Source organism: Lolium perenne, chromosome 4 (genome assembly GCF_019359855.2).
Source record: "Lolium perenne isolate Kyuss_39 chromosome 4, Kyuss_2.0, whole genome shotgun sequence".
In the NCBI taxonomy this organism is placed as follows: domain Eukaryota; kingdom Viridiplantae; phylum Streptophyta; class Magnoliopsida; order Poales; family Poaceae; genus Lolium; species Lolium perenne.
The window spans coordinates 116,265,876-116,282,859 of record NC_067247.2 but is presented as its reverse complement, the minus strand read 5'-3'; the positions used below and the strand labels follow the sequence as shown (position 1 = coordinate 116,282,859).

General features: G+C 44.7%; 1 protein-coding gene across 1 annotated transcript; it reads right to left on the bottom strand.

The window, feature by feature from the left end:
- Positions 1-14,473: 14,473 nt before the first annotated feature.
- On the bottom strand, positions 14,474-15,163 carry LOC127293697 (histone H2B.1-like). Its single transcript, XM_051323338.2, has one exon. The coding sequence runs from the start codon at positions 15,096-15,098 to the stop codon at positions 14,640-14,642; it is 459 nt and encodes a 152-aa protein (XP_051179298.1). The 5' UTR covers positions 15,099-15,163; the 3' UTR covers positions 14,474-14,639.
- Between the last annotated feature and the right edge of the window lie 1,821 nt (positions 15,164-16,984).

The following is a 16,984-nucleotide window of genomic DNA, read 5'->3' as shown; positions in this document are numbered from 1 at the left end:
CTTTATGCCAAAATTAATGATACTTCTATGCATATGAACCATGATAAGAATGTTTTAAGTGATGGGTATATTGTGGATTTCATCAATGATGCTACTGAAAGTTATTATGAGAGAGGGAAATATGGTTATATGCATCTTAATAATATTAAGTTTCCCCTCTTTATGTTGAGAATCTGGAAGTTACTCGTGTTTTATCCTCTTATGCTTGTCACTTTGTTCTTCATGAATTCATTTGTGTACAAGATTCCTCTTCATAGGAAGCATGTTAGGCTTAAATGTGTTTTTAATTTGCCTCTTGATGCTCTCTTTTGCTTCACATACTATCTCTTGCGAGTGCATCATTAAAACTGTTGAGCCCATCTTAATGGCTATAAAGAAAAGAACTTCTTGGGAGATAACCCATGTGTTATTTTGCTACAGTACTTTGTTTTATATTTGTGTCTTGGAAGTTGTTTACTACTGTAGCAACCTCTCCTTATCTTAGTTTTGAGTTTTGTTGTGCCAAGTAAAGTCTTTGATAGTAAAGTAAGTACTAGATTTGGATTACTGCGCAGAAACAGATTTCTTTGCTGTCACGAATCTGGGTCTAATTCTCTGTAGGTAACTCAGAAAATTATGCAAATTTACGTGAGTGATCCTCAGATATGTACGCAACTTTCATTCAATTTGAGCATTTTCGTTTGAGCAAGTCTGGTGGCCTAATAAAATCCATCTTTTCGGACTGTTCTGTTTTGACAGATTCTGCCTTTTATTTCGCATTGCCTCTTTTGCTATGTTGGATGAATTTCTTTGATCCATTAATGTCCAGTAGCTTTATGCAATGTCCAGAAGTGTTAAGAATGATTGTGTCACCTCTGAACATGTTAATTTTTATTGTCCACTAACCCTCTAATGAGTTGTTTCGAGTTTGGTGTGGAGGAAGTTTTCAAGGGTCAAGAGAGGAGGATGATATACTATGATCAAGAAGAGTGAAAACTCTAAGCTTGGGGATGCACCCGGTGGTTCACCCCTGCATATATCAAGAAGACTCAAGCGTCTAAGCTTGGGGATGCCCAAGGCATCCCCTTCTTCATCGACAACATTATCAGGTTCCTCCCCTGAAACTATATTTTTATTCCATCACATCTTATGTGCTTTTTCTTGGAGCGTCGGTTTGTTTTTGTTTTTGTTTTTGTTTGAATAAATTGAATTACATCATGCTTGTGTGGGAGAGAGACACGCTCCGCTGGTTCATATGAACACATGTGTTCTTAGCTCATAATATTCATGGCGAAGTTTCCTCTTCGTTAAATTGTTATATGGTTGGAATTGGAAAATGGTACATGTAGTAATTGCTATAATGTCTTGGGTAATGTGATACTTGGCAATTGTTGTGCTCATGTTTAAGCTCTTGCATCATATACCTTACACTTATTAGTGAAGAAATACATAGAGCTTGTTAAAATTTGGTTTGCATGAGTGGTTTCTCTAGAGTCTAGATATTTTCTAGTAAGATGTTTGAACAACAAGGAAGACGATGTATAGTTTTATAATGCTTGTAATATGTCTTTTATGTGAGTTTTGCTGTACTAGTTCGTGCTTATGTTTGCTTCAAACAACCTTGCTAGCCTAAGCCTTGTATCGAGAGGGAATACTTCTCATGCATCCAAAATCCTTGAGCCAACCACTATGCCATTTGTGTCCACCATACCTACCTACTATGTGGTATTTCCTGCTATTCCAAAGTAAATTGCTTGAGTGCTACCTTTAAACAATTCAAAATTTATCACCTCTGATTTGTGTCAATGTTTTATAGCTCATGAGGAAGTATGTGGTGTTTAGCTTTCAACCTTGTCATTTACTTTTGACGGACTCTCATATGGACTAGTGGCACATCCGCTTATCCAATAATTTTGCAAAAAGAGCTGGCAATGGGATTCCCAGTCCCAAATTAATTAACAAAAATAGACACTCCTCCATGGTATGTGATTGTTGGACGGCACCCGAAGGATTCGGTTAGCCATGGCTTGTGTAAGCAAAGGTTGGGAGGAGTGTCATCATAATAAAACTAAAATAAAAAGGCACTCCTTCATGGTATGAGATTGTTGGCAGGCACCCGAGGATTCGGTTAGCCATGGTTTGTGAAAGAAAGGTTGGAAGGAGTGCCACCCAAAAATAAAATAATTCATGGGAGCCGCTCTTGGAAGTCCGGTTGGCGAGGTAGTTAGTGTACCCATTACCATTCGTTGACAACAACAAACACCTCTCAAAACTTTACTTTTTATGCTCTCTATATGTTTTCAAAACCAAAGCTCTAGCACAAATATAGCAATCGATGCTTTCCTCTTTGAAGGACCATTCTTTTACTTTTATTGTTGAGTCAGTTCACCTATTTCTCTCCACCTCAAGAAGCAAACATTTGTGTGAACTGTGCATTGATTCTTACATATTTGTATATTGCATTTGTTATATTGCTTTGCATTGACAATTATCCATGAGATATACATGTTACAAGTTGAAAGCAACCGCTGAAACTTAATCTTCCATTATGTTGCTTCAATACCTTTTACTAAGAATTTATTGCTTTATGAGTAACTCTTATGCAAGACTTATTGATGCTTGTCTTGAAAGTGCTATTCATGAAAAGTCTTTGCTATATGATTCACTTGTTTACTCATGTCATATACATTGTTTTGATCGCTGCATTCACTACATATGCTTTACAAATAGTATGATCAAGGTTATGATGGCATGTCACTCCAGAAATTATCTTTGTTATCGTTTTACCTGCTCGGGACGAGCAGAACTAAGCTTGGGGATGCTGATACGTCTCCAACGTATCGATAATTTCTTATGTTCCATGCCACATTATTGATGTTATCTACATGTTTTATGCACACTTTATGTCATATTCGTGCATTTTGTGGAACTAACCTATTAACAAGATGCCGAAAGGCCAGTTGCTGTTTTCTGCTGTTTTTGGTTCCAGAAAGGCTGTTCGGGCAATATTCTCGGAATTGGACGAAATCAACGCCAAACCTCCTATTTTTCCCGGAAGGCTCCAGAACACCGAAGAAGAGTCGGAGAGGGGCCAGGGGGGCCCCACACCATAGGGCCGCGCGGGCTGGCCTCTGGCCGCGCCGGCCTAGGGTGAGGCCACCCTGTCGACCCTCCTGCGCCGCCTCTTCGCCTATATAACCCCTTTCGACCTAAAAACACAGGACCAATTGACGAAACTCCAGAAAGACTCCAGGGGCGCCGCCACCGTCGCGAAACTCCAATTCGGGGGACAGAACTCTGTTCCGGCACCCTGCCGGGACGGGGAAGTGCCCCCGGAAGGCTTCTCCATCGACACCGCTGCCATCTCCATCGACACCGCTGCCATCCCCACCGCCATCTTCATCACCGCTGCTGCTCCCATGAGGAGGGAGTAGTTCTCCATCGAGGCTCGGGGCTGTACCGGTAGCTATGTGGTTCATCTCTCTTCCATGTACTTCAATACAATGATCTCATTGAGATTCATATGAGTTTGTATCACAATTTATCTATGTGCTACTCTAGTGATGTGTTATTAAAGTAGTTTTATTCCTCCTGCATGTGTGCAAAGGAGACAGTGCGTGCACCGTGTTAGTACTTGGTTTATGCTATGATTATGATCTCTTGTAGATTATGAAGTTAACTATTGCTATGATAATATTGATGTGATCTATTCCTCCTACATATGCATGAAGGTTACGGTGTGCATGCTATGCTAGTACTTGGTTTAGTCTGTTGATATATCTTACACTAAAGGTTACTAAAACATGAGCATTATTGTGGAGCTTGTTAACTCCGGCATTGAGGGTTCGTGTAATCCTACGCAATGTGTTCATCATCCAACAAAAGTGTAGAGTATGCATTTATCTATTCTGTTATGTGATCAATGTTGAGAGTGTCCACTAGTGAAAGTGTAATCCCTAGGCCTTGTCCCTAAATACTGCTGAGTTACTACTGCTTGTTTACTACTACTGCGTTACTACTGCTGAGTTACTACTGCTTGTTTCTTGTTTCTTGCGTTACTACTGCTGCAATACCACCACCATCAACTACGCGCCAAGCACTTTTCTGGCACCGTTACTACTGCTCATACTTATTTATACCACCTGTATTTCACTATCTCTTCGCCGAACTAGTGCACCTATTAGGTGTGTTGGGGACACAAGAGACTTCTAGCTTTGTGGTTGCAGGGTTGCATGAGAGGGATATCTTTGACCTCTTCCTCCCTGAGTTCGATAAACCTTGGGTATCCACTTAAGGGAAACTTGCTGCTGTTCTACAAACCTCTGCACTTGGAGGCCCAACACTGTCTACAGGAAAGGAGGGGGAACGTAGACATCAAAATCCTACAAAGGAAATATTCTCGGAATTGGACGAAATCAATGCCCAGGGTCTTATTTTTCCACGAAGATTCCAGAAGACCGAAAGGGAAACGAAGTGGAGCGACGGGGCGGCGACACCACAGGGTCGCGCGGCCAGGGTGGGCCCCGCGCCACCCTATGGTGTGGGGCCCTCGTCAGCCCTCCGACTCTGCCCTTCCGCCTACTTAAAGCCTTCGTTGCGAAAACCCCAGTACCGAGAGCCACGATACGGAAAACCTTCCAGAGACGCCGCCGCCGCCAATCCCATCTCGGGGGATTCTGGAGATCGCCTCCGGCACCCTGCCGAAGAGGGGAATCATCTCCCGGAGGTCTCTTCATCACCATGATCGCCTCCGGATCGATGTGTGAGTAGTTCACCCCTGGACTATGGGTCCATAGCAGTAGCTAGATGGTTGTCTTCTCCTCATTGTGCTATCATGTTAGATCTTGTGAGCTGCCTATCATGATCAAGATCATCTATTTGTAATGCTACATGTTGTGTTTGTTGGGATCCGATGAATATGGAATACTATGTCAAGTTGATTATCAATCTATCATATATGTGTTGTTTATGTTCTTGCATGCTCTCCGTTGCTAGTAGAGGCTCTGGCCAAGTTGATACTTGTGACTTCAAGAGGGAGTATTTATGCTCGATAGTGGGTTCATGCCTCCATTGAATCTGGGACAGTGACAGAAAGTTCTAAGGTTGTGGATGTGTTGTTGCCACTAGGGATAAAACCTCAATGCTTTGTCTAAGGATATTTGTGTTGATTACATTACGCACCATACTTAATGCAATTGTCTGTTGTTTGCAACTTAATACTGGAAGGGGTTCGGATGATAACCTGAAGGTGGACTTTTTAGGCATAGATGCATGCTAGATAGCGGTCTATGTACTTTGTCGTAATGCCCTGATTAAATCTCATAGTAGTCATCGTGATATATGTATGTGCATTGTTATGCCTTCTTTATTTGTCAATTGCCCAACTGTAATTTGTTCACCCAACATGCTATTTCTTATCGGAGAGACACCACTAGTGAACTGTGGACCCCGGTCCATTCTTTACATCTGAAATACAATCGAATGCAATACTTGTTCTTTACTGTTCTTCGCAAATAAACATCATCTTCCACACTATACATTTAATCATTTGTTTACAGCAAGCCGGTGAGATTGACAACCTCACTGTTACGTTGGGGCAAAGTACTTTGATTGTGTTGTGCAGGTTCCACGTTGGCGCCGGAATCCCTGGTGTTGCGCCGCACTACACTCCGCCACCAACAACCTTCACGTGTTCCTTGACTCCTACTGGTTCGATAACCTTGGTTTCTTACTGAGGGAAAACTTGTTGTTGTACACATCACACCTTCCTCTTGGGGTTCCCAACGGACGTGTGTCTTACACGCCATCAACCATGCATAAAAGAATATGTATTTGCTCACCCAGCATGTGTCACATTGCGATCATACTGCCAAGGACGCCCAAGTAGCAATCCACACACCTCCAACGGCAACACATCGCACTCTATCTCATCAACATAATCATCAACTGTAAATGGCACACGCACCTTGTGAGTAATCTTCAGCATACCACATCTATTCAACCACTCAAGACGTTTAGGTTCAGGAAGACGCCATGTAGAGAACCCCAATGCTGCCACCATCGCCTTGCTAATGCCTTAGTACAGCTACCACCATTAATCATCAACTTGCAAGCCTTGCCCTTGATAATGCACTGAGTCTGAAACAAACTCCACCGCTGACCCTTGTCAACTGTCGTGCAAGCATCATCTTGTACCTTCTTGAGTTGCATATTCAGCCCGCTCAATGGTACATCCTCCTCAATAGTCAGAGTAGTGCTCTTGGTATCAGAGTCAGGTTTCCTCTCCTCAGTGACTGTCTGTACTAGAACAACCTCCTCCACGGTAGTGTTAGAGCACACCACCTCCTTTGTAGGAGACGGAATAGACATAGCCATAGCTTCCTTGGAACATAGCTGCAACCTCTTGCCAACCTCAACCGTCGGTGACACAACCCGAAGTGGCTGTTTGAGGGTCTTCACATCCATTGTAGGCTTGTTACCAAACACAAAACACACACGTAAGAATTCCCGAAAATCAAACCAAGTTGCAGACATAATGCCCTTCACACGCATCTCCTTGTTCCACCAATTGTGTATCTCTTCATCCACACGTCGAACAGCAAGTACCAACCGTGTAGAACCATCCAAGAACTCATAATCGCCACACCTTTGCAAACCCTGGTGTATATGATTTTCCCACAACTCATAATCTGGAACCAATGCATAATGATGAAGTTTCCACTTGACCTTAGTCTCAGCAAATGACACATCATCTAATATATCCAGAAAATCATTGAAAACATCTCCAGACCTTTTTCCTGAAACACACCGCTTCCCATGAAAATCACCAAGAAATGACTGCACCGCGGAATAATGCGGAAGTGGAAGTCCGGACGATTGCACTGAACGGAAAACATGCCGATCCGTCTCAGCAGCCGGTTGAACCGGGCTGGTGACCGGCTGGTCCGGCCCAGCTGCCGGTTTGACCGGGCTGGGGACCGGTTGGTCCGGTCCAGTGACCGGTTTGACCGGGTGGCCGACCGGGCGAACGCGTTGAAGCCCCTGGACATCCATCCGGTTGGCACCGGTCTGAGAGCCGGTTTTGGCCGGGATGGCCGGTTGTAGGGCCGGTCCGACCGGGACCTAGGCCGACCAGGCCGGTCCTAGAGCTGGTTGACCGGGCCTGGCGCCGGAGGAGCTCCGAAACTCCATCTTCATCCCCGATTCCAGACTCGAAAATTCGCGATTATGGCTGCAAAAACTGCCCGAGACGATGGAAAAACTTCGCCCAATCAATTCCAAACTTCCTCCAACCAACCTCCTTCGACCGAGAGCCAAGCTCCACCGATCTAGAGCCAACCTTCTGCGATGCAAACCGATCTAGATGCGATCGATCAACAAAACCTCACCGTGAGCAACCCAGAAAACTGATACCACATGATAAGGGGGATCCTAGCAGATCCTCCTAGGTTGATGCCCGATCTTTCACAGCGAGAACCGGGTAGATAGAATCTCCCAACAACGCGATGAACGCAACCTGGAGAAGAGGGAACGAATCCAGCAAGCAACGGATCGATGAACGATACGCCTCAAACCTTGAGCTAGATAATCCTTGATGAACACAAGAACCTTCGCAGCGGATATAATAGATAAACGGCAACACCGTACCCCCGGAGGGATGATACACATGAACACACGCAATGGGGTAAATCCTAATCTTTAGTCTAAACTTGTCTACCTAAACCCTAGCCGTCCCTCCTCCTTATATGAGGGGATGGTGGCCGGCCAGCCCTAGTGGGCCTTCCTAACTTGGTTTGGACAGGCACAAGCCAAACTGACTCAAATCAGTAAAAACCCTAATTAACCCACATATGACCATTACATAAACTAAGATAATTAAACCGGTGGAGTCCTGAATATGGGCTCCACATAGGTCTCCATGCCCGTATCACCTTGGCTCGACACTGTTGTCCTTCTCTATAGTGGCGGCGGTTTGCAATCCTCCCTCCTGTTGAGGAGCGAGGAGGAGAGAGAGGGGAAGCACAGCAGAAACACATACAAGTTAGTTGACAGGAAGAGCAACCCGGCTGGAGAAGGCTCGGGGCTGGCGGTTCCTCACCTTGGCTCGCTGTCCTTGCCCGCCTATACCGCAAGGCCGAGGCGACACTCTGGTGCGTATTGAAAGCAACACGTGTTGAAAAAATAGGAGTAAGAGATGAAGTCATTTATCGTAAGGAAGCAATAATTGGCTACTTCAGCCAAGAAACACTCAGTCCTTGAATATACCTTTCACATTTCCATATGAAGGTAATTGCACTATTCATTTATCCATATACATGAATGCTATTCGTAATATCTGCAAACTGGTGGTGCTTCTTCTCCTCTACACCTTCACCAATTTTGTAAGGACAAACGATGATTTTCAATTGTACAAGCACCAAAGTGGTTAGGATTTCTGAAGTCATAAAATAAGAGGAGGCCTTGTGCAGATTAATCCATATATAGCAGGTGATGTACCAGAGATGAGCTGAATACACCTGCAAATAAGATGGAGACATGTACAAGGTATGAGCCTACTGAAATACTAATGTTGCAATAAACAATGATAAAAAATTCCATAGATAGTATATAAGTAGAGGTTGCAGTATTTCTGACCAAACAAAAGAACTTCCAAGAATGTCATCAAACGATTGATGTGTTCCGAGAATGCCATCAAAGTAGTAGTCGTTCCACGAATGTCATCAAACGAGTGTCATCGTTCCGAGAATGCCACTTCCGTCGGTTGACGACTAGATGACAGTTAAGTTTATGTGAACCCTTATTGCATTTTTTGAATTTTTGACAAAACAATAATAACAACTTTATGCTGAAAAACTTTGAAAGCGTTTGCAATATAATATAGTATAAAGTTATGAACACGTAGTATGAATAGTATTTTCAACAATAACATTCCAGCTTAAGTACGGAAATAAATTCATGTCCAGCATTATAAAAATATCCAGGAACAAAACCTTTTCAGCAATATCACAGTTCGATATCATCTTTTCCATCCTAGACAACAAACGAGTTCAACTGAAGCTTAGACTGGCTAATTGACGGACTGGAAAGTCTACTTGGAATAAACTATTTTGTCTATGACCGCTGCCACAACCACAATGTTAAATAATAATCGTCTATCAAGTATCAACCCATATGGCGAGTACCTCTGCCAGCTCCATGAGAAAACACTTTGCCGAAATCCCGAAATGGAGCACCGCTAGACTATTACAGTATTGAGTAATTACTAGCAAAAGTGCCCGTGCGTTGCACCGGGTGAAACAAATAATCAAATGATGTAAAAGAATTATTAGTGTTGATACTTCTTCTCTTTGTCACCATCGTCACATTTTCTCATATTTACATAATTTGTACCTAATAAGCTTAGATTCTAGACCGAACCTTGCACTTACTTGTAATAGCGCAAACTGGTTATATTGGTGTGGCCCATTCTGAATTTTTTTATGATATGAATTCAAGTGAATTTATAATTAGTACAAGCATAATATTTTGCTAATGGCTCCAAAATTTAGTAAAAAAAACATCTATACAACTCAAAATTTACATGAATGTATGCCTTGTGCGTAGCACCGGGTTAGATGATATGGGACACAATGATGAAGTGTTAATTTATCGTACATTTACTTTGTGGGTCTTACTTCGTACAATCATTTTTTACGTATATCGCTATAACAATTCGGTTAATACCCTAATTAGGTTTGGTTGTGATTTTATTTTTTACATCATTATGAAGTCATTCCATCATTGCATTGCATGTTTTTTACATGCATTTAAAATTTTCAAACCCTATCTTCATTTTGCATATCTTAAATAGAATAAAATAATAATATTGTTTTGGATATTTGAAACACTTTTAAAATCTGTCACAAAGTTTTGCAGAAAAACCGAAAATATATGTCATTTTCTTTTTTCCTCAAACCCCCTTTTCTTTCTTCCTTTTATTTTATATAAACCAATGGAAAAAAGAAAGAAAAAATCTGATGAAAATGCCCCAGCCAGACCGGCCCAAATGGGCATTTGTCTCTGCCCAACTCTAGAGCTCTAGGAACGGAACGTAGGTGAGAGATCCCCTGTCGCTAGATTGCCTTTTCTCTTCTCAGCTCTCAGCGCCGCCACTCTCACTCACGAGAGTCTGTCCTCTCGGTACGCGGGGCTTCGTCGTCGGCCGGGCGCTCGGTCACACGCCGCCAACCAAGCTGCTCTTCTCGCGGGCGTTCTCCTACTGTGCCCCCTGGATTTGCTTGGCCGTCGTACAGCGACGCCTGACCACATATTGCTCGCGCCCTCGCACAGCTCTTCCGTGAGATGCACGCCGCCAACTTCTCCTCGGGCATAGATTGGGGCGGTTCGACGAGATTTCCAGGAATTCCCCTTCCGCGCATCTCCCTCTTTTCCCAAATTCGTCTGAGACTTCCCTTCCGTTCTTCGCGCTCCGGTCTGCTCAAGTGCTCCGTCCCCGACCGGCGAGCCTCCAGAATATTTGTTCTCGGGGACGGCTTGTAGATTCAAGAAAACTAACCTATTTAAACCAGATGGAGTCGGTTGAACATAGCGATGTGGGATTATTTCGAGCACAAAATATCGAGGGTATCATCCAGCCTTTGGGTGGGACGGTGACAATGAATTTGCACTCGCGTGCGTGGGAATCAGGCCCAGCAACACAGCCACATGGCCCAGGTATGAGCGGCCAGTTCGGAGCCGCACAGACGAAGCCTTCACAGCGACGATCGAACCGTTTTTCACCAATGAATCTTTATTTTGACTTATCGGTGGCAAATCCTGTAATATTTTCTAATTGGCGCTAGCAATTCAGGGGTAGAATTGGAAATAAAATGTCGGACCAAGTTACCTCCGTGCAGGTGCGGAACGAGAACAGAATCGAAACGTTTTTCACTTACCCGTGGCGGTGGTGGGTTATTTGTTGTGTGGTGGAAGGGCAAAATAGTCCAAAAAAAAGCGTTGACGAAACTTTTTGGCAGAAACCTTAGCTCCTTTATTATTAGGTATAGATGTATTACTATGACACGTACTGCTAGACTTAATCGATAGTGTGTTCTAATTTATAGAGCAGCGTATCTGGCCTTGTTTCCTAACAGAAGACAAGAATTCATTGACAAAAGAATTAGGAGAGATTAATCCCGTAATACACATCAAGAGAGAGAAAAACGATTCGGTCCGACCTGTCGCTCCCCGCGGGCGATTCCAAACCCTAGCCCCAGCCCCCTCCTCCCCGCTCTCCCCGCCGCCGCCGACGACGCCGGGCAAAGTCCGGACGATGCCGGTGGCGGCGGGGCCTGAATCTTGCTCGTATGGAGGTGGCGCGGGGCTCTCTCCCTTGAGCGGCGGAGACCACTGCGAGGAATCGACGGCTCCTCGCGCGGCGGGCCGGCGTGCGGCGAGGCGGCTCCTCGAGGTCGAGGCGGCGGAGCTCGGCGGCGCGGTCTTCTTCCTCGCGGGCGACGGCTGCAACGACGCAGCTTCTACGGGACGCTAAGGTGGCAGCCTCAGGGTGAGGCGCCACTGGCTTGGCGGCGAGCAGTGAGCGTGGAGCGTGGCTTCGGTTCGGCGTGAGTGGATCCATGGCGGGCGGCAAGGCGTCTCAAGGCGAGCTCAGTGCAATGTGTTGCTCGTCTCTTTCGTGCCCATTCGGCAATCTGGTTCCTGGATAGTTCTCTGCTCAGGGTCAGCTTTTCCAATGACGGCGGTGCGGCGTTCTTTGAGCCACGGCGAGGGGGCAGGGGTCCTTCTCCGGTCAGGGAAGAGAACGCTCAGGCGATGGCTTGCTTCTCCAGGCAAGGACGGCCACTCTGTTGACGATGCTTCTTCTTCGAGACTCCCTTCGACGCCCCCTGGTGTTCCGCTCTCGTTTGAAGGGCATCGAGGACTCCAACTGTTTTTCTTGTGTTTCTCCTTTGTTTGTTGTTGTGTGTGTTGCTTGTAAGCTGCTCCTCTGCATCTGTACCAAACCTAGCCGTATGGGCTTTATTAATTTAAAGCTGAACACTTTGTGTCCACTGTTTAAAAAATACACATCAAGAGATCAACTGCTCTTCACCATATAACTGACAAGAAGAATCCAGACGGGAACTCCAGTAATTCGTGAAATCTCACACCCTAGAATCAGTCCGTTGAACAAACACGTTACTAGTAAGATACGTATTTCTCTAGCTCATACTTGATCACCATTACTAGTTCCACGTGTTCCTGCGAGACAAAAAGATCCTATCAAACATATACTAATATTCAGCATCATCTTTTGTGCTCATATTGTGTTGTAAAATGTTAAGAAAATTATTGAGCATGGCATTGTTGTCGATTTCTCAAAATATTCAAAAAAAATAAACCAACGACATAATAGTGTTTTTACATGAGACTCAACAGTCAACTAGCGGTCAACTAACGTAAGTGGCATTCTCGGAACCATGACACCTGTTTGATGGCATTCTTACAACGACCACTATTTTGATGGCAATCTCGGAACGTGGCAATCGTTTGGTGGCATTCTCGGAATTTCCTCAACAAATTTACAAAGATAGGAAACTTTTATGATCTGAATATGAACTATGCCTACCAGGATAATCTAGAGATGGACCAATGTGAAACGGCATAAACGACATGGATCTGAGAATAAATAGTTTCTATTGAAATTATAAAGATACGACCACACCACTAAACCTGCTACAGGATCCATCACATACATAGTAGTATTAACTAAAGTGCTAAATGTGGCTCCTAATCTAGCATAACCATCTCACCATATTATTGCACGATCCTTACTTATTTGCAAGGTTGTGTTCCTTTTTGTTCACAACAGACTGCATTTTACCTTATGATATTGATCACATTCTTACAGTGCTACTTGCTACTGTAGTGTTCGATCTTTCACCTTTTTAAATCATCCTTTCTAGTCAAATGATACATCATCACATCAGAACTGCTATAGCTTTGTCCTCTTTAACCTGAAGGCAAGCAGATAAGATCGTTGTACAGCTACGAGAGCAGATTGTCTGAAGTTCTGAACCTCGAAACTAAGATGAGCTCAAGAAACAGAATGGATGCACGACAGATGTACATTCAGAACTAGAGTTACAGGCAACACGAATTAGATCACAAGAGAGACATTAAGGGTGTGTTTGGTAGCCCGGGGCTACTCAGAAATTCTCCTCTCAACCGAGATTTTAATGACATCCGATGTTTGTTAGACCGGCTCGTATCATCTCCACACTGCCTAGTGGATACGGAAAATGGCTCAGAGCCGGGACGAGGAGCGAAGCTCAGATCGAGCTTCGCTGCTCATCCGGGATGAGCTAATCCCGCAAAAGACTGTAGCGGTGGCCCGCTCCGCACCCTAGAGGCCCAGACCCCCACCCGGCAGATTCATTTTCCCCCACTCCTCACGCGTCCCCTCTCTCTTCCTGTGGCCGCCACTAGCGACGGCAACTTGCGCCGCCAAGATCTCCTCGCCGCCCATCGCGGCCTCGCGCAGACGGCCTCCTCCGCCTTGAGCGCCACGGCCGCCTCCTCCTCCTCCACACCTGGATGCGCCGGCGGCCTCCTCCGCCCGGAGCGACACGGCCACCGCCGCCTGGAGCGCGTCGCACCTCTGCGAGACTACCCGGCGCCGCCTCCTTGCTCCGCCACCGACGCGCCCCAACTTCCACCAGGAAGCATCGCCACCACGAGCTCCAGGACAGCCATGCCCGCCAGGACGCGCCGCTACGGCCGCCACCTATGGCCGGAGCATCTTCCTTGATGCAGTGGTTGGATGAACCAGGACCTGATTGCTTTTTCTTTTTTCGTCTAGGGACTTTTGCGTAAAAATCTCCACTCAGCACTATCTCAGCTCATCCACACACCAAACAACATCTACCAAACAAGACACAAAATCTCAACACATCATATCTAAGGTCAGCATGTATGAGGTGAGAAAGACATGTTGAGGTGGCCCGACCTACCAAACACACCCTAAACTTCCGGATAGAGAAATCAATGGAATATGTTAGTTCTATCACTCAGATTGACAAGACATGAAAGATTGATACAGCGACACTACTATTTCTTCATATATTGAAATAACAGCGATTTCCACCAAGCAGCACAACTTACAGTACCGAAACAGCTAACTACAGCATACAACTAGATCTTGAAACTGGCAGGAAATCAAATAACGGACTGCTGCTGCTCCGGACCAAAAGATCCAGGTAGAGCTAAGAGAGCAGACTGTCTAACATCCTGATCTTTCAAACTAAAATTAACTGATAGTAGTAAAACGGAATGGATGTGTAGAAGATGTACGTTCAGAAGTAGAATTACAGCTAGCATGTAGTACTAGATGTCTAGATCGAAGAGAAACAGTGATTCGGTAACATATACAACTATCTTCTTAAAATTAAAACCGACCAAAGCACTCGCACAAGTTCAACTCGTAACAAGAATTTACCGTATCTCCACACAAAGATTGACAAGACATGAAACAGCAACATTACTATTTCTTCAGGTTGAAATACTCTAACAGAACTGTTTCACCGAGCAGCAGACCTTACATTAACCAAGACAGTTAACTAGAGGTTACAGCTAAATCTTGGAACTAGAAGTAAACCATCTAGGAGGAACACATGAACAGTCTACGAGGAAGTGAACTTTGTGACGGCCTTGGTGCCCTCGGAGACAGCGTGCTTGGCGAGCTCGCCAGGGAGGACGAGGCGGACGGAGGTCTGGATCTCCCGGGACGTGATGGTGGGCTTCTTGTTGTACCTCGCGAGCTTGGCGGACTCCCCGGCCAATTTCTCAAAGATATCGTTGATGAAGGAGTTCATGATGGACATGGCCTTGGAGGAGATGCCGATGTCGGGGTGGACCTGCTTCAGCACCTTGAAGATGTAGATCTTGTAGGTCTCGACGCTCTTCTTGGCCTTCTTCTTGCCCTTCTTCTCACCGCCCTCCTTGGCGGCGGTCTTCCCGGCGGGCAGGCTCTTTCCCGCCTTGGGCTTCTTGGCGGCGGGGGTCTTCTTGGCCTTGTCGGCCGCGGGCTCCTCCTCCACGGGCTTCTTCTCCGCCGGCTTCTTCTCGGCCTTGGGCGCCATGGGTTCTGCTGCGGATTCGACGGGGAGGGAGGTGGAAGAAGAGGGAATTGGTTGCAGATGAGATGTGAGGAAGCGAGGAGCGGGCGGAATGATTATATAGAAGGGAGGAGAGGCGAATGCTGATTGGTGGAGTGGTGGGTGACGCGGATCGGCGATTCCAATTAACACCAGCCGTTCGCCTCTGTTCCCGATGGACGGTCAAGATGAGTTTCGACGCGGATCGTCAGTAGTACCTGCAGCTCTCCCACAGTAAGTTCTGACAAAATCATACTCCGTATCATACTTGCTCCAGATCTCGGCAGCACAGCTGGGTAACTAAACTTTTCCTGGAAGGCAAAACTAAGGTAATCAAACACATACTACTCTTGAATCTTCCCCAGGATGTTCAAAGATTTCTTCAAATGCACCAAAGTTCAGAGTTCAGACCCTAGCATACAGATACAGTACAGTTATGTAGTGAAGTACAAGCTCAAACACGAATAAAAAATGCCTATACCACAATTAACACCTCGAAATGTTAAAAATGACAAATGAAAAGTTCTCCTAGCTGGTCAGGGGCGGCCAAATCACGGAGCAAATTTGCTTGTGGCCTGATTTTTCTCCCTATCGAGCAAATTCGTTCGGCGGGTGTAATGTTCCTACGGTTACACAAGATATTGATTTGTTTGGTAACAACAATTTTACAACTGATACTGGTACTGATGCGTATACAAATTTATTTTACAAGCAAGGCTGGATCTTAGAGTAAATTAATTAGCACAGAGCAAGGTTATGGTGTACAGACAAAAGCAGCACATACAAAATGAACAGAGATCGGCAACCGGGACTGAATAGTGAAAAAAGCTTCAACAATGGGAGATTCATGCACTATCATCCGACACAAAGACAGCAGCTCCACGATTGTCAGGCCAAATAATCGGCATGGGAAGAGCAGCGATAGTCTGTAATCTGGCAACTGCATAAACGTATGGATATATATAAGCCCAACAGAAGGAGGCTCTAAAGATTTTTGCAGGGGTGAATATACCTTTCATGATCTTCATGTACTGATCATGGTGACAATGGGACACGCCAAGAACAGGTCTCCTGTTTCAGTCATCTAAGTAAGCTGTTATAATATTTGGTTCTAGCACATTGAAAAGCAAACAATGAATATGAGCAGCTACATGAAAATTATTCAATCTCTTCTCTGCTTGCACACAGAATTTTCTGATTTGGAGTACTGAGAAGCACACACACACACACTTTACAATCTGTTTTGCATCAGAATAAATATCTCAGTGACTTGGTGCTTTTCATAGGAAAAGGATGTGCACGTGAAAGAAATTGAAGATGCTAGTTTGACTGAAGCTATTCATGGTCGTGGAAGGGCAAAGAATAGGAATATTGGTAATTCAGTTTTTATCGAATTGACAAATGTAGGAGTCTATCTGGGCATAATAATTGCACCAGAAAAACAATAGAAAAATGATCAACAACATCTAGTGTTGAATCACGATCTTCGAAATAGAGAGCTCTCGGAATATCTCAACTGAGAATAAAAAAAATATTTCATGCCTTTTACTCTCATGGTCACCTAATTAATGTACTGGGGTAACACATGGGAACATTTTGAATTGCTATCTTGTGACAGCATTCACGTCGAATTTCACGCATCCACTTGCTAAATAACCTAGTTGATAACCTCTCTCCACATTATTCTATCTATTCACACAATCAGGAAGTAAGATAGCAGCTTCAAAGAAAAAGGATTATCAGGAGATCCTAGCTCGAAAAAAATCCAACTAAGTATCATAACATGATACCAAATGTCTAGTGAACAAGAAACTGTATTAACATGAAAAATAAAGGATACCCACCGAAGATAAGAAGCAAGGATGAACCGG